At 44.1% G+C, this 19031-nt stretch overlaps 1 protein-coding gene across 1 annotated transcript; it reads left to right on the top strand.

The window, feature by feature from the left end:
* MAP10 (microtubule associated protein 10) lies at positions 14072 to 17869 on the top strand. Its single transcript, XM_021391455.1, has one exon. It carries the CDS (start codon positions 15414 to 15416, stop codon positions 17823 to 17825), a length of 2412 nt encoding a protein of 803 aa, XP_021247130.1. The 5' UTR covers positions 14072 to 15413; the 3' UTR covers positions 17826 to 17869.

Here is a 19031-nt window from a genome sequence, read left to right as displayed (position 1 = left end):
TGCGGGAGCCTGGGACTGCCAGCTGAGCAGCCATAGTTTCAAGACAGTTCTGCTGGCGCAGTGGCACCAGGAAAGCGTGCCACAAGGAGAAGCCTTTCCAGCCAGACAAGTGTTTACTCACAATTTAGTGCCAGAGGCGCCAATTTGGGACAGCTGGAAGTGCTAAGGAATATCACGCTTCTGCTGCAGATAGCCAGACTTGCCCACAAGCAAAATTCGCGCAGAGACATTTGCTTTTCCCTCTGATGATGTGCCCCCATGTAAGAAAAATCTCTGCCTGGTGTAGAAGTGTCTTTGAATGAGGCTCATGCCTGCAGTCTCCTTCGGAGCTCTTTGAAAATCTGAAGAGTCCCCATTTCCACCAAGATAACAGTTGCCTTTTTTATAAAAGTTTTCTTATTGTAAGTTGTCTCATTTTTTGTCATAGACTCAGCATCTGTCCACATTTGTAATCTCTAAGGAGAGCTTGCATAATAAATGCAAGCATTTCACTTTGTAATTTTTTTTAATACTTTCAGTGGGGACTTAAAAAAGTATCATCTACTATAACACAGAATCTTGAGAAGAACAGAACAGAATGATACAAATTCAAATGTTTCTGAGGTTAATTTAGAGCCACTTAGTGGATTTCCATTTCTCGGCTTCAATTAGAGTAACATAATTTGTAAAAAGATGAACAGGTAATCAAATTGCAATCAGAAAATCTTAAAAAAAGAGATACAGAGAGAAAAGATTTAAGCAATGAGTTACAGATATGAGAATAGAAGTAAATTCACTTCTACAGCCCTATGGGAAAATCTAGATGTAATCAATGCAGGAGAAAATTTAATTAAAAGAGAGAGCAATGAGATGGGGACAAAATTCAGGTATATAGGAAATCTTTGAGAAACACTCCTGCGAGAACACAGTAAGATCATTGTTATTCTGCTCGTACAGTTGAGTCATATCAGTAGTAATCTATATACACACATCACTCTGCTTACAGAAAAGAGAAGGTAAGGCTCATTTGCTCTCCGTACCCAAGTAACTCCCATATGAGAGGGGTTAGAGGACCACCACAGCTTCATAGCATGTCAAATATTTTTGTGCCCATCCACAGAATAGTAACTGGTTTGTCAGTTCTGCCTCATCTAAACTGCAGCTCCTCACTGGCCTGCCATGTAACTTTGGTTGAAAACGACCTAGAAATTAAGCATAATAATAATTACAAAAGGGAGGAAGAAAGATAAGGGACAGTAAGCATTTTCTTTAAGTAAAAACCAGCATTAAGCTTCCTGAGAAAGAAAACCTATTCAGTAAGGCACATAATTTATTATTAAACACAATTTTGTAACTCAGAAGAAACAGTAAGCTAACATACAAATAACTAATTATGTAAAACTGCTTAAACTGTTACATACTTACTGAAATCGAAAGAGTATACAGCTCCCTTAGAAAACACTTGGGGAATGCTAGCCACTGAAATACACTGAGGAAAAGAAATGGAACGTAATGAAAATGGAGAAGAGCATGATGTGGCTCAGAAAGCATTACGTTTGATTTGAAAAGCATGCAAAAAAAATCAAGCATAAAATGCCAAGAGACAAACTACTGAAATTCTTCACTGCCTGCTGCATTACATACTGCATTTCCTTTGGCAGACTTCTTCTGCCGGATGCTGTGGAGCGCGATGGGCCAGACCTCAGCCAGCAGCAGGTGCAGCCGTGCCGTGACCCAGCTGAGGCGGCAGCACTGCCCAGGGGGATGCTGCGAGTGGGCCAAGCAACAGCAGAAATAGCTCAACAGCAGCAGCATGCTAGCAGAAACCACAGGCACCTGGCAGGTTGCTCAGGTACCTCCAGTGATCTGGAAATGGCACTTTAGCGGCCACGCTTCAAGCCCAGGCAAAGGTCAGACAAAAACCTCAGCATTTCAAAGCTCCACCTGAGCAGAAAACATTTTGTCAGGACAGTAAATATGTACTTCCTCTCTCATAGAAGTGAACGTGCAGGATGATTTCCAGGAGGCCACTCAGAGTGTGCTACCAACAAAGGGCTCTGCCATCACAGAAGCCAGTTCAGCCAGCGGTCCCAGGCTGCTCCGCAGCAGACTTCTATGCTCACTACTCCAAACATAAACAGCTCTGATCCATCACTGTCACACCTACAGGCTACTTACACCTCAGCACATAACTTAGCTGCTCCTTCATTGGTGTATCTCTGCCTTTAGCCAGGCACCCAGGCCCTGCTGCAGCCTACAGCTGTGGGAGGAGGAATCTGGGGCTGAGAACTACCCCTGTCCACAGCAGACCTGTTTTCCAGATAAATATAGGGTTGTCTGAAGAAAAGCTGCCAAGATTTTCAGATAGCCTAAAAGAAAACAACAAACCCAGCCCTGATTTCAGAGCAGCTTTATGGCTGCACACCTGTAACTCCTGCACATTTACTGGAGCTCTGCACCTGTGCCCTTAAAACTGTGGTGTGCCCTCGCTGCGAAGGGATGGGAGCCCAGAGGTGGGCTGTGGGGAAACTTAGAGGCTAGGCAGTGAGAAAAATGTTGTCAGAAGGAGGAAGCAAAAGTAGAAAAGGAAAAATAAATCTCCCTAAGCTCTCAGTAAATGTAATGCTATCCCTGTAACACAAGGAGGTAAAACACTACAGCAGAGATGTAGTTGTCTAAGCTGACAGTGCTCCTTTAAAGTTCTTCATTATGATGGTAACAGGAACCTCCTGTTTGTGTTTCCCTGGCAGAGATTTCCAACTTTCAAAAGGAAAATGAGAGAATTCGCAGAATAGAGATGAAAAAGTCTCTTACTGATAGATGCAAGGAAGACGTTGCTCCGATTTGTTTAAACGGCCTTTATAAAATGTTCATTGCCTATCAACTGACTCATTAATTATGGATAGGGGAGGCTCAGCAGGCAGCAAGCAGCGCTGTGCTCAGTATGACTGAGGGTGGGGGAATGTGCTGCCTTGTATCACCAAATGCAGAATGTGCCCAGCCCACAGGATGCTGTCCCAAATGCAAAATCATTTTCAAGGGGAAAAATTCCACGTGAAAGGATGACACTGGTATGAGAGCCATTCCTCTCTCAATCCCACTTTCTCTGAGTAAATGTGTATGCCAGAGGGTTTTTACCTCTGCTGAAACTGTGTATCACGGTAACATGCTTTTTAAAATTTGTATTCCAATCTCTAGGAAAATAGAAGTGAAAAACAGGTTAAAAGCACCCATAAAGCAACAGCAAACCATAAAGAACAGCAAACCACTTAAAAACCAGCAAGGATTTTAATACAAAGACGAATAATTACATACATCATGCAAATGTAGACAGTACTTGCTGGAAGCCAGCAGGCTGCTAGCTGGAATTGTGGATTTGCTGGAAGAGCTGCAGTCAGGTTTTGCTTGAAATCAGATTGCAGTTCAGCATATCAGGGGTTAAACTGTGTGTTACAGAGACCTCCCAGAATTTGAGGCCTAAATAGGAAAAAACTCATGACACCAGCTATTTACAAGAAATTTTGTCATCAAAGAGCATGGCAGAATCCAGCTGAATAAAAGTTGAGCTGTATCTGGAGTGTGTGTTGGATGAGCAACACATATTGCCCAAATCGAGATGCATTTTGAAAGTTCACTCTCAAAGACAACATTGGGATGGTGTTTTTTCCAATCTAAAAATTCCTCCCACTGATTTTCTTCCCTTGAAAGAACTCACATGCCTACCACATTTCAAAGGAAACTGTCCATCTAGCAAAAGCTCTTGTTTTTCTGCTGTTGCTTTTCTCCGGATCTCAGTAGGGGTGCAGCTGCACGCTTGAAATGTCTATACAGGAGGCCAGCACATTGCTCACCCAGTATATAGTCAAAATCCCTGCAGGCAGGCAGGCAGGTCTTACTTCTAACAGAGCGACTGCAGAATAAGAGATGCAGAAGTGCTAAACAAAGTCCTGCTGAAGAAAATGAAGACTTTTCCAGATACTGTAGGAAAGCAATCTGTAAGCAAGTGTGCAATTACTCACCATGGTTCCCACATGAACCCTACCTCACCCCAAAATCTTACTCTTTATTTTTCCTTTCTCTCTTTTCTTCTTCTTCTGCACAAACGGTGCTCTTGGCCCTCTCAGTAGATATACAAGATCAACTCCTGACCTACTTTTCTATTATTACTCCTGCAGCCCTCATCAACAAACTCGGCAGAACCAAAAGGCCTGGGAGCAAGGCAGCAAAGTCCTCCAAAGAGCTGCATTAGTGAGCAAACCTTCCCCAGCCTCACCTCGTCTCTGCTGCAGTTTTTTTTTCAGGTCAGGAGCAAGCTCTCAGAGGAAGAAGCCTGAACTTCCTCATGGAGCAGAGACTGCAGAACCAGGCTCTTGAATTTAACCAAGCTAGCAGCCCATGGAGGACTTTGGGAGCAAGCAAGGACATTCTGAACTTTTAGGGAAGAAACTAAACTCCCTAGCCCTACTCAAAGTCTGTCCTACATAAAATTGTCAAGGAGGGACTTACAGCTTTGAGCAGAAACCTCTCATTTGCTGTACCACTCTTGGAAGATAATAGCATAACAAAAAAATAACTGTAATTGCAAAGACTCAAATATGTAGGTTGCTCCAAAAGTAATGATTCCTGTTTATTTCTATGGAAATTACAACAGATACAAAGAGCACAACAGCACTATTGGATAGAGAAAATTCTTAGCTATAAAACACTATTTTTCAACATAATCAGCACCATTAGCTGTGCATTTTCACCAGTGATTAACAAGATGATTGGTCTCCATCTTCAGCAACTGTCAATGAATGTCAAAGGGTGCCATTTTTTCTGGATGGAGGAATTCAGTGACACACCTTTGCTTCATACCCGTTTCCATGTCAGATGTCACTGTGTCAGACAGCCCCTCTGCTGCCATCTGTCACACAGCAACAACATTTAACAGAATGTTGGTGGGGGCATTCAACCTCTACTGCCATACCACCAGCATGATAAAATAGGAGGCATTACTTTCAGAGCAGCCCTCGTACATTCAAGGATAAGGAAAAGGACAACAAGGTTAATTTGAATATTGCGTTTATCCAAAGATGGCAACAGAGAAAGTGTCAGCAAAAATGAATAGCTTTGGTTTTCCTTCTGCTCATTTACTTTCTGCATCTGGCAGAACTTTGTTGTTTTTCACTCTTTCATCTCCCAGCTGTTCTCCATCCCTGCAAGACAGCCCATCCAGCTGGTGCCCATGCACAAGCACAGCTTCCCCAGGGCTCTGACAGGGCTATGCACCAACACAGAGGCACCCCATCAACCAGCAGGCAGGATTTGGGATGTGATTAATGCTTCATCCTTGCTGAAAAGACCCTTCAGAAAGCCCAACCAACCTCTACCATTGCTAACTAATAAAGGGAAAAAAACCGTATGAAACTGAAAGGAATTTTAACAAATTGATTCAGTGCATGCTTTTTTTTTTTTTTTTTTTTCTTTACAGGGTGTTATACCAGAAATGGAAATCTTTTGCAGCTTAAAAAGCAGCTAGACATGGAACATAACCAACAACACTTCTAACACAGGGGAAGCTTCAGTTGCAGATCTGGAGCTTTCCATTATCTCTAGCCTTCACACATCCCATTATAGCATCAGGACTTCAGAAGGTGCAACCATTGGCATAATATAAAGGAAAGTTTTCAGCTGTGTGGGCAAAACTGGTGTTTCCAGCTTTCCTAGTATTCTTGCTGGGCTACAACTCTGCACTGTTCAAGAGAAGCCTTTTATTCAGGGCAGTACAGCACGGTTTATTTTCTTCAAGCAAACAAAGAATATGTGAAAGTGGCCAGAATTGCTGCTGTAGAAACTAAAGTACATTTTTATCCTCAGTAGGAGTAGACTCATCAACACCACTAGCTGCACTTGGTTCCCAAATTATACTAATATGCATGTTAGCCCTGATCCAGAGGGAGTACCTCTCAGTGGAGCAAATTTTTCAGTCAGAAGAGTCTACCGTGATAATGTAGCTTAGTCTCTTGAGAAGTGCTGGCAACATCCATTCATTTGCAGCTTCTTTCAAGTATACCAGCAGAGGAACCAATTAATTTTGTTTGTGACGGCAGAATGCCACCTCTCGCCTACTGTTGACTTCAGACCAGCAGCTCCTCTGGGCCCCCAGATACCAGCGATGTAGTCACTCCACAATGCAACCCAGTACAATAGTAACCAAAGACCATGACCAGTGTGCTTTCTCTCAGCTGGCTTCGAGTATCTGCAAACTCTGTGCTTTCCTATTCTGAAAAGGACACGCAGGCGTTGCTGAGCTGACAGCCTCACTTATTCAAGCTAATAGTGTCTCCTTCTCGCCTGTGAGATTTCCGAGCAGTTTCCAACAAACCTCACCACAGCTATGCAAATACCCTGCCACCAATTATACTGATGATATATTCTCCAGCTTGCAGTTCAGATAAGATCACAGCACATTGTTTAAAGATCAGTCTTTTACACAACCAGAGACTGTGCCAAGCAGCAGTACATTATAGAGCAGACCTTTTGCAAAAGAAGAAATAACCCTCCACTGGAGTATTTCTTGCTGTGTACATGGGAAATTATAGAATTAGACCAGTACAGATGAACAATTAAGACTATTTTCCCAGGGCTGACATTTTCCTTGAACAATATTCTTTTCCCCTACCCCCTCAATCTTTTTTCATAGAGTATTACACTTCACGTTGGGGCAGTTCAGGGTGCAAATGTGGTCACTGAGAGCTCCCTGATAATACCTCAGTGCTCCCCAAGATTTCAACACCCATTGGCTGTCTGCTCTTGTTTGCATGATCAAGGTTGAGCCAATCGCCAGATCTGGAATTGGGAAGATACTCTTTCAGACTGGCTCATCAGAGACTGTCATTTTTTGTGTCTCCCTCTGTAGCCCTTTGCGTGGTCTGGAAGCCTGGAAGCAACTGCAAACATCGCTCAGCAAATCTGCTAGTCAGAAGGACTTGGAAGTGTCCTCAAGCTCTCCCGTACACCTCCTGTGGCACAACTGTTGTGGCACTTGGTCTTCTAGTACAGACTGTTGTGAGAAGCCTGGAAAAGTGTAGCATCATGGGGTGAGATGAGCTACAGTGCACAGGTCTGTAGCATGCTTTTCTGCAGCCTGAGAGGCACTGCCTCCAGGATCTAGGTCTTGCCCTTTTGGCCCAAATGTGGCTGATCCCCTGCTCCAGAATGACTGCCGGGGAAGGAGCTCTGCTGGCTGTGTGGACGCAAATTAACACTACAAGTACATGGTATGTAGAGCTATTTGCTCTAGGTTCATTTACAGTGTGAGGGGTGAAAGAAAATCCTTTGGGGAGCAGTTCATCTCTGTGTTCAGTTGGTCAGATGAGTCCCACCTGCAATATCGATACCATATCCGGCTCCAGCCCTCAACCCCAGTGGCTACATGAGCAGTGTGTTGGGCTTTGCTTCGCTCCTCTCGTTGAGAAGACTCTCAACATTAGCATAAGAAAAATCAAGCAACTGTTTGTCTGCCAACATTACGAAACAAAGACTGAAGTGTAGAGATCAAGAACAATGCTCTCAGTTTTAGACTTTGAACCAAGCATTGGTTTTCTATACAGTCAACAGACAAAAAAAGGCTGTCCCACCGCATCCAGGTACTGCCATGCCCCTCCAGGTTGCGGTGCCGCATTCCAGGTGCACATGGGAGAATGAAGCTTTTTCTGCCAGCCTACAAAAGCACAGGTGAGTTTTCAGAAATTATTTAACCCCCTGCCTGTTCGCAACGGTACAGATAGCTTTCAGCAGAAGTGAGAAAGTACTGGGGAGGAAGGAATCCTCCTCAGAGAATTTGCAGTGTTAAAGCCTTCATGAAAGATGTCATTATAAAGAAATGAACGAATGCATTTGTCAGCCTCTGGGAGGTTTCAGAGTGGCTTCTATTTTTATCTTTTTTTATCCCTTGGAGGAACTAAGAACTAATATTTGCAATGCCTGACTGAGGATATTAATGTTTTCAAAAAGCTGCCATTCCTTCCAGGGAAGGAAATAGAGTAACCTGTTTGGATTTTTTCACTGGTTTGTCTCTTGAAATCAAATTTCTACAACTGTATTTCCAGTAAGATGTGCCTGCAGGACCATCCAAACCTTCTATTCCCCTCTATTTATCTGTTATTGAATCTTAACAAATCTGAATGATGTGTGAGCAGCTAATACACATCCAAAATACAATTCTTTTTTTTGTTCCATTCTTTCTGCAATGCTATGCTACATGCTATTGTTTAGCCTGGATTTACAGACAGTCCAGAGAGACCACAGGCTCACGTAAAATCAGGATATGTGTTTACTGAAGATAAAATGCTGAGACAAAAAAAAAATAACAACAATGAGAAGGATGTTTTCAGAACAGACTAATATCGTGTCTAACTGTTACATCAGTACCAAACTCTCTGAGTGTAATGATCCGCTTGGAGCAGAAACATTTCTATTTACAGTTAGCGAAGCGGTATATCATTAGTCCAGTTACTGGTACGTTCATGCCTTGTACAAGCAAATCTGAGAAGGCTTTTTGAAAAACTATCACCCATTCCTGCAAGACTGGATGAGACTGCTCTAAGAGACAGTAGATATTGCATTTGATGAAGCAGATGGGTCGGTGCTGAGCACACACTATTACCTTGCCAGAGGCTAGGTCTGTTGTCAGAGCGGCATTTCTGGCTTCCTTGGCCCCCATCAGCAAATGATCAGGAATGGAAATTGAAGCAAGAGATCCCATCGAAAGGAGATGGCAAACAGCTCACTGTGTGAGGTTATATTAAGGATCCTCCCTTTATGGATCAAGGGTTTCATATCTATTGTCATTCCTTACATTTAGAATTTCACTCTTCAAGACCAGAAGCCATTCCCAGCCTAGTCACCCGATCACTGTTTCAGGACTTACTGACGAGAATAGGATGAGGTGCAGCAACCTCCAAATGCCCTGCCACAGAAACAGGGCAAGCCTGCATTTTCTAGAACTTTTTCTTCTTGATTATTTTCCTTGCAAAATTAAAATAAGCAATTTAAAAGCAAATTTGCATTAGCATATTGAGGACAGTTTATTATTTATGAGATGGAAATCAGGATCTTGGATGACTGAACTCATTAAAGACCATTTGGTGTAGTTCCCATCTATTTCTTCCACGGCACCCACACAACAAATAATTCAGAGTAATTAATGCCATGTCTTCCTAAACAATGCATGCTTCCGACAGGAACAGTTCAAATAGGAAATGCATGAAACTGCACTGAAATAGCAATGAGCTTAAAATACACACCAGCAAAACAAGGAAATCATGTGTCAGGGCAAAGACGGCTGCTTTAAATGACCTTACTGGACCACAGACATCCCAGAATTAGCTCAGAGAAAGCCAGTGAAGTTAGACAAGATGGGCTGCAGATGAACAGACCTTGGCCCTGGCACAGCTCTCGCCTGCAACTGCAACAGGCAGCACTTTGTCTTTTTGCCCACGCAGACTACACGGCATAGCAGGAGAGAATCAAGCCTCTTTTTCTCCCCAGTTGTAGCCCACAGGACTGTCTGCATAGCAGTGAATTAAATTCTTCTCCAGCACTGCTGCTATCTGCAAAAAGTTCCGAGAGGCACAGCCATGCTCTGCAATGGAGTGTCACCCTGGGATCCCAAGGAACTGGTAGCAGGACAGCTGTGTCAGCACAAGCTGTGCCTGGACTAGCCCTCTAAGGAGGTGGGTAGATGATTAGCTCAGGCAGGCTGACACATTTTTGGAGCCTAAGAGCATGCATGGGAATGCAGTGAGCTACACGCATGCATTGTCCTCCCTGAGCTCCTCTCCTTGTGCTGCAACACCCGCTCCTAAAACAAGGGAAGAAGTAAGATGGGTCTCTCAATAATGAATTGCTCCCTTCCAGCCTCTCTTCATCTCCTGCGAAGGACTGGTGACCTCACCATGGGGCTGCAACTCTGACTCAGGAGTGAGCGAAATAATCCCAATGGCTACTCACTGTTGTTCTCTGGGGCAGAGCTGCAAGGCTGGCAGGGATTCTGTGTGCTTTGAGCATCCCACAAATGTGTGCCTTCCAAGGGGTACTCACCCACCCAGCAGACCTGTGGAACACTGGCTGGGTTTTATAAGAGGAACTCAGGCACAGAGAAATGGAATTTCTTCCCAAGAAAACACATGGCAAAAGAGGAGGCTGAAGGTAGATCTCTTGATTCCCACGCTTAGCACCCTAAAACACAGCTTATTCTTTCTCTCTAATCACTAGTGACATAATAGGGCAGGACTTTGCTCTGTACACACATTTAAGCTTCAAAACACAGCTAGCACCGTGGTGAGCAGTGGTCAGCAAGTTAATGGCATCAGTAGGGCACCAGTGAGAAATGCTTCTTGTTTGCTGTCTAGCTAAGTGTATGGACAGAAGCTTGAAGGGACGGAGCCAGTTGAGATCCCTGAAACAAAGCTGTGAGCCAAGAAAATGACCTCATATTTAGAGCTGAAATCCCACAGCCAAGCAAGTCAGGGACAGATGTTCATTAGAGAGCCATCTCTCACATCTTACCACCATACTGAGCCACTCATTTGCCAGCATGTCTTCTTGGAAAACAGGAAGGAATGTGAAGAATACAGGGGTAAGTGGTTCCTCTTGTTACCACCTCCACAAGCAGCTTCACACCTCCCGTTCACTAAGTGGGATGGATATTCCTGTACCCTTCCTAGCAGGCACAGGCCCTCAGGTGTCACAGCCTGCACAGAGAGGGGGATCTAGTCCAGCTCTGCAGCTCAGCTGTAACAACATCCTTGGCTCTTTTTCTTTTGCACTCTCCAAAGAAGAGCTCCCAAAACAGACAGATTTATATTAATTTGATTTTAAAGGGAAAAGAGAAACAGCTTAGAGGTTGAGAATGTGCAGTGAACAAAACAGCTGTACTGTAAATCCTTAAAAAAAACATACTTTATAATGATAATTATGGCAGATTAAACAATGAGTGTCATCAGTGTGATGGTACAATGCACGCAGTACTGTTTCCTACTCAAATATTTACAGACGTATCCAATTTTTTATTCTAATGAAATCTCATCTAACTTTTGAATTGACTTTAGAAACCATCCTGAGGCTCACAAGAGCTTTCACTGTCAGAGGCTCTGTCAGATGTCTGAACTGCAATTTGCCCCTAGTGGTTCCCAGCTTGAGCTAGAAGAATGCTGTAAACGTAGCTTTGTAGGAGGTGGTGAGCCTGAAAAATCAGTGCCTACAGAGAGAACTCTAAACCTGGAGAGGGGTTGAGGACTTACTTACCCTTCTGTACAATTATGACACAAATTGTAGGGACCCCCCCACTTTGAAGAAAAGTTTTGGAACAGATTTTTTCTGCTTCACAAACACATGCTCACACAGCTGTGCAGTCATGATTAAGCAGTCCTCCTTGGATGACCAAGCACCTGGAATCCTGTCGTCATTCAACACATGTGTGTGATAGGTACAGGCTGAAATCGTGAAGCCAAATAAAATAAACCAATCTCTTTGAGAACTTTCCAAGAGCTTTCTAGCTATTGAATGGGGAATAGCATAATGTAAATTATGTTACATTAATTTATGTTGAATGACGGCATGTGAACCCAGAGGGCTTCGATTAATACCAAGTGAGTTTATGATGTTTGTGTTTTATAACAAATAAGTGGAAAGGCTCAAGGTAAAGCCTGCATGTGCTAATGACACCAGTTATTTAAGTAAATTTGTTTTGCACATTGCTGGGCATTATGCAAGGAATATTCAATGGGCTGAATCCTAAAGTTGATTCTTCACCGTTGTTTAGTTTTAAGCAAAATGTCTATTGGCTTTAATAAGACCTTTGTTAAAATAAAGGAAATCACCTCAGGTGTGACCCTTATGGATAAGTCTCATTGTGATGTTCAATATAGTTGTCTAAGCTCCTGTATTTGTGACATCCTGCTTCCTCTGGGCTCTCACAGCGTCATTCTCCCTCAAGTACTTGCCAGATTTTCAGACATTTTCTCCAACTATCTGCTTAGACTGAGTTTCCCCAAAGCCAAGAAAGATGCTGAAGACTGCTCAGTACAGAATGAGAAGCTGTTTTTTTGCCACAGTCCCATTCACTGCTGAAGAGATTTGGAACCAGAAGGCGAGTTGGTATGGGCTGCATTTCCAAGTTGGCTGTGAAAGCCACAGATTCACACATGCCTTAAAGGCCAACCATTCTCCCAGCCCCAGTGTAATGAGAAAACAATCCGGCGTTGCCTCCCCTGCTGACTTTGCAGAAGTAACTAAGCTATGAGCCTTAACTCTCACCACTCTGGGAAAGTAAAACACGAAGGGCAGCAATGAAATCTTTAAAGAGATGGGAAACAAACTGGTGTTTGCCAAATGGAGAAGGGCCACATGACTAAGCCAATAATGTTTACTTTAACACTTCCCAAAGCCTGCTAAAGATAGTAGAGAATAAAAATAAACATGAGAGCTATCAAACTGAAGTAAGAGTAGTCAGCAAGCATCTTTAGGGTAGCAACATAAGGGAGGTGGTTTGGAGCTGTACATCTGAATAGGCTTTGTACCAGCTTTTCTGGCCACTCAATAGGAGGGATATTTTATGGATAGGAGAGTACACCCTGGGAACTGGAGAGAGATCCCAGTATCCTCTATTTTAATTAGATTTTGTAAAGCACTTGTGCTAATAATACCATTACAGCTGTTCCTAGGTTGCTCCATACAGCATCAGATCTGAGTCAGCACAAAATTTAGGAGCGTGAAGTAGAATTTGAATGTGAGAAACAGAAAGATCCCTGCAAACTCTGCAAAATATATGGAAACACATACAAATAGCAATTTCTGAATACGTTTAACATTTCCATCTAACTTTACTCCTTTTGGAAACATTTTCTAGATTATTCAAGAGAGAAATCTAAAGTATTTCTTGGGAAAAAAAGGCTTATGTAGTTTATAACTTTTCATTTCTCACAGTTTTCTGAGCGAAAACTAAAAGAGTTATCAAAACCTGCACCCTTATTCCTGAATTTCTTCCTGTTTATCGTCCTTTGACAAGTGGCTGACTCAACAGACAACTGAGAAAAGACTGAATAAATCTTCTCTGGGCGGTATTTTAAGTTGGAGTATTTTAAGAACTGCTATTACATCGCAGCTGAATATTCCAGCAGACTGTCTGACCCCTTTCTGAATCAGAGTGCCACCAGGCTAAATATTTGCACAAATTCCAAGTGTTGCCCTACAGATTCTGCATAGAGAAGAGCTATTTTATATCCAACTGAACAACAGCTCTTTACTCCAGCATTTGATCTGTAAAAAGTGCAATCTTTAGAAATGACACCAGAACGGGTAATGTCATTGTAGATTCAGCATAATCCATGTTTTCTCAAGTGTTTCTTTTAGTAGTCATACTTCTTAACCCATAAACAGGTATACAACTGTACAGAGAGATCTCTTTGTGCAGCGAGATCAATAAATCTGAAATCTTACAAACGTTAAGGGCAAAAGGGAGGCATTTCAGAGCATTCAAAAGATTTGAACAAAAGTTGCTGAACTGCTGCTAATGATACCAATTGTCTGGGTTGGAATTTTTTGAGAGGAAAAGTTAGTACTTCAAAAATACAAATAAGGTCATTGAAAGACTTTACCAACTCAGCAAAATTTCTCACTCTTCCAGACATTCAAAAACCCAGACAAACTGATGTCTAGTCTGAGAGATTGCATTGAAAAGAAAGAGAGTTATTCAAAAAAGTTTACTGAATGTAACTGAGGTAGATCTTAACAGTTACCTGCTGTCCTCAGGGCATTAGTAGGTAATGAAATTTGATTCCGAAATCCTGCTTCTCTGAAGCATGACCAGTCCCTAAAGAGCTCCTCTGTGACATACAATCTAAAAGTGTGTTATCACAAGTCTCCTTACAATGATGAGTACCAAACCCCAGGACTACTGGAAAAAGAAAGGACTTCTTTTTTTCTCTAACTTGCAACAACAATGAAATGTAGTTTTCTGTTTATTTTGAAACATGCTCTTGTGATCAGAGCATTGAGTTAATAAAACACACCAATGAGAACAAGCCTGAAATCTCTCCCTTTCTGTTTGAGTACTTATTCTGTTACTAACTCACACAGCTTATTCACACCTGAAGTTTTCACAAGTATTCAGTAATTTTATTTATATTGCATGTGCTGAATGAAATACGGGAGTGAGGCTGATTGTCAGATTCACACGGAACTGCTGAGCAGCTGTTTGACCAATGCTAAATATGCCTGTTGCCCTCAATGTATCTGTGGTCTTTTGTCATTCTCTCTTTACAGAGAATGGCAATTAAACTGTCAAGCCCTCCCGGGATGGGAAAGGACTGGAGGAAAAGGAAATAGAAGGAAAACAGACAACCGATGACAGGAGATGAATGTGCCATGGACATAGGCTGGCCATTTGTTTCATCTCCCACAATGCGAGTGCAATGGGAATACCTGAACACTAACAGTGTTGATGGCAAATGACTTGCCTTAGTCCTTGGATTCACGTGCTCAGAATAGAGGCAGTAGAGAAATTGTGAAGAACTTAATTATTTACTACTGAAGCCCTGGCAACAGTTCAGGTCAACTCCTTAACTGCCTTCTGAGAACAGCTAATGAAAGACATCCTTTAAATAACAATGATTGAGAGAATTGACAAACAGTGAAGAGTTCTGTATTCATTTCTCACTGATTCTTGCTTTTCTAAAAAGCGCTTGTGATTTGGTAGAGGTTAGGAAAGTGGGGGGAAAAGGAGAGAATAAAATGAATAAAGGGAGAGAGGATTGGTTTTTCTTTCAGGTACCCTCCAGCTGGTGAATGGTGAGGGCATAGCGTAACCTTAACTGAACATTAGAATACATTTTCTGAGCGCCCTTAGTAACTGAACAAAACAATTCTCTTCCCAGCTCAGCAAATATTTCTTGTGCCTGTGGCGAGTTTGGTTTAAGAGAAAAGCAGTCCACGTGAGGAGCAGTCTCTTCCCCACACAGGAGATGCAGTTCCCCTCTCCAGTGTGCTTTTACACAAGGAGGTTCACCACAGCTCCTTGTGTATGTGGAGCTGGGAAAAAAAATTAGGGATTTAAAAACGCATGTCCAAGCCTCCGCTAGGACACAGGAGGCCTCGGAGCACCGTTCATCTCCCCACCGGCGGACTCAGAGGGGCTGACTGCCCCCGCGCTATCTCCGCGTAGCTTTGGAGGATGTGGGAGACCACAGAGCGCACCACGAAAAGGAGCCCGGCCCGCACTACAATTCCCAGCGTCCTTTGCAAAGATGCGTTGCCAAGGCAACGGCCAGCGGGCTTGCCTTGGGGTGCGGGGGCGCTGGCCACCCTCCCGCAGCGTGGTCCCTACTCCTCTCGCGAGAGCTCCGCGTAATCCCTAGCAAACTCTCGCGAGAGGGGTGCGCGGGGTCGTCATGTCGGCGGCGGGTGGCGACGAGGGGCTGTTCGTGCTGGAGGTGCTGGTGGAGGAGGTGCGGGTGGCGGCGCCGGGCCCCGCGCTGCGTCCGGTCGTGGCGCTGCGCCTGCTCGGCTTCCCTGCCCTCCTGCTGCGCCCCGCCGCCGCCGCCTCGCCGCTCCGGCCCGGCCGGGCCTTTCCCTTCGGCCGCGGCAAGCGCTGCCTGTTCCGCTGGCGCCGCGGCTCTCTCTGCGCCGCGCTCCGCCGCCAGCCGGTCCGCGCCCTGCTGCTGGCGTTGCCCGTCGGGCACCCTCTGGAGCCCCCCCGCCTCCTCGGCAGCTGCAGCATCTCGCTGGCCCCTGCCTCCGTCGAGGTGCTGCAGCGGCCTGGGGAGGCTGTCCGCTGGGGCCGCCGCGGCTGCTTCCCGCTCCGGGACGCTGCGGGCCGCACGGTCGGGGAGCTGGTGCTGGGGTTCCGCCTCAGCAGCCTGGAGGCCGAGGAGGGGTCGGGCCCCGCCATGCCACCCCACCCTTCTCCTGCGCCGGAGGAGGAGGGCGAAGAGGAGGAGGAGGCGGTGGATGAGGAAGAAGAGCAAGGCGAGGAGGACGGCAACATCATCTGCCCTCCCGTTCTGTATTACAGCCGTGAGCCGGCTGAGCCTCGTCTGCCATCAGCAGCAGCCATGGGGCACTGGGAGCGTGTTGTGGTACGAAGCCCACAAGAGCAAAGAGAGGTCCAGAGCCCCCCACGCCCCAGTGCTGGGCCCTCCTTGCTACACCCTAGCAGCCCCCAGCAACTCCACAGCACTCTGACACAGTTGCCGCTGCTCAGTGCCTTGCTGGCAGAGCTATCAGTACTCACCCACTCTGCTACCCCTGCTGTTGTCCATCCTCATCTGGCCTGGCTCTACCAGGCCCCAGGGGACTGTGGCATGGGTCCACGGCCATCCAGCCATTCCCCTCCCCTCAAGACTGCAGAGGTGCCGGTGAGGCCCAGTGGGAACAGAGCCAGAGCTGCCAGCCCTCAAATCAAGCAAGGCCAGCAGCAGACAACCTTACCAGGGTCTTCTCAGGCTGGGAAAAGATCTAAGAAAGCTGCACCCCACGGACAGACAGGATCTGAAAGAAACCGCATAACTAAGGAAAACACACCTCCCAGAAGGAAACTGTTGTACGGGCTAACCAATACACTGAGGCTACGGCTGCAGCAAACCAATCCTGATAAGCTGATATTGCTTGAAAGGAGAGAACAGTACAGAAAAAAGCAAGCAGAGATGGTGAAGGTGCGAAGCCCTTTATCCAAAAGAAAGCCACACAAAAATGCTGGAGAGCAGCGTGTGGTTTCTCACAGGCAGTGTAGCAAGGGAGACCGTTCAAAGCAGAATGGTCAGGTTGATGAAACTGTTGAAACTTCATCACAAAACAGTGCTCTCAAAGAGTACTTTTCCAGTACAGATGTTTGCCCTGACCTACAGAAGCAGGCTGCTGAAAGTCTGTGGAGGAACAGTGAGACTGCAAGCAAGGAACATCCATGCAAAGCAATGGCAGCCTCCTTACTGGAGAAAACTATATTAAAGTCTGCTCACGAAGAAAAGGATTTGGAAGTTCAGCTCCTGGCAGCTTTCACATCAGATGCTAATGTGAAGGGAAGTAATGATAATGAAATAATCCATGAAACCATGGAGCACGATTATACTTCTGTTGCAAGTGATCAGAAACGAAGCCCCAGCATGACTGTTGAAAAAAGCTCTGAATTCATCTACTCAGATGACTTTGTTGCTAGTCCTGACAACACAGTTTATTCAGAAGATTTCACCAGTGCTGAGTGTACAGGCAGAGACCTGGAAGCTCTTGACAGCAGTCCTGAAGCTCTCTGGCTTGAAAGCCCAAACCGACCTCGGCCAGATACAGAGCTGGAATCCAGCATGTCCAGAGTTTCAAAAGCAAGTGAAAGAGCTGAAAGTATGTCAGATCTTCTGCCAGTGCATTCATCTTCATCACCGGTCTCTTCTTTGAAGAGAAACCATGGCTTCAAAAACAGCAAAGGAACTAGTGGTGAATCTTTTGATTTACTTAATGACACCTCTATCTGGGCAGGCTTATTAGATGAAGAGCAGGAAACCCATCAGGTCGATAAGGAAGAGAACAGAGTTGATCAGCATATTAAACAAGCATCTGTACTGAGAAGCGAACAAGTTAGCTCTGCTACTGATCTGAATATAGGAAAGGGGCAGACCTCTGCGGAAAAAAATCAGTCAGTAACTCAAGTGTGCTCCTACTTACCATGTAACTTGTCTGATCTTGAACTTAGCGATGTGGAAAATAGTAGGTCAGGCAAAGATGATGATTTTTTGGGAGACCTACACGCTCCTAATCAATACAAAGACATCAGTGAACTTGTAATAAACAGTCTTCCGGGATACACAGTGTAATTGTAAGTTGTCACTGTCTAGATTAAAATATGGTATTTAAACTATTTTTATAACGCTTGTTACATTTAGTTACAATTAATACAAGTTAAGGCTATATCATGCATATTTAATACATTGGTGAATTTACATATGGGTTTTTCAGATAAACTACTAGAATCTCTGCGTGGATCTTGATCATTATCTAGAGGATGACTTCAGCGTCAGTATCCTAACACAAAACCAATCTGATCAGCACAGGAAATATAATTTACAGTCAAAAGCAGAAATGAAAACAGAAGCAGGAAATGCAGTACGCAGAACTTGCCCAAGGTAAAAATAATAACGTGCTAGAGAAACAGCCAAGTACAAAATGCATTCTTAACTGAACATTACATTTTTATCCCTCGTGAAAATAGTTCCATGCTTCATTACAAATAGTTACTTAAAACATAGAGTCACAGCCAGTAACAGCACATAACTTTTATCAACTAATCTGTCTAATGAGGCATTTGTTTCATTGTTCTGTCACTAAATACACAGACCAGAACTAGATAAGCCCTTTTCCATTACTGTAGGTTGAAGTTTCTCATTTAAGTTAGATTTCCACGATTTATTATAAAATAGCTTAAGAGTTATTGATGACTGTAAATCTATATAATCTGGGAGAGCTTTAAGGAGTTGGAGAAAGTTACTTGACCTTGAAGAGTAAGAGCGTGCAAAGAGAATGAAAAAGAGCAGTAAATTTTCCACGCTTCACAACTCCCTGATTGCATTCTCTGACAGTGGGGAAGGGGTAGGAGGGCAGGACCCACAGTCAAGAAACTGAACAAATGAGCGTATTACATCTTGATTTAAAGATTCGAGATACTGAGGAATTTGCTATGCCTCCTTTTCTGTTCCATTGGCTGAACTCCTACGTGCCACATCCCCTTTCCTGTTAAAATTCTTGAACTACCATCTGATGTTACCTTCTGGTTTCTTACTTCATTTCTATGGCTTCCAGTTTGATCACTGGACTTACATCTTGTCTTCTGTTTTACTAATGAGGTTGTTGGTGGTTGTTTTTTTTTTTTTTTTTTTTTTTTTTTTTTGAGTCTATTCATATGTCTGTTATAAATTTCAGAGATAGTTTTTGACTTGAATCTGAAGAGAGCTCAGAATTGCTGCCTTAGCTTTTTTAGGTCTCTTTTGTCCTCCCTTTCTAGTCTTGGACTACTCCATTTCTTT

The sequence above is a fragment of the Numida meleagris genome, chromosome 3 (genome assembly GCF_002078875.1).
Source record: "Numida meleagris isolate 19003 breed g44 Domestic line chromosome 3, NumMel1.0, whole genome shotgun sequence".
NCBI lineage: Eukaryota > Metazoa > Chordata > Aves > Galliformes > Numididae > Numida > Numida meleagris.
This window is presented reverse-complemented; position numbering and strand designations above follow the sequence as displayed.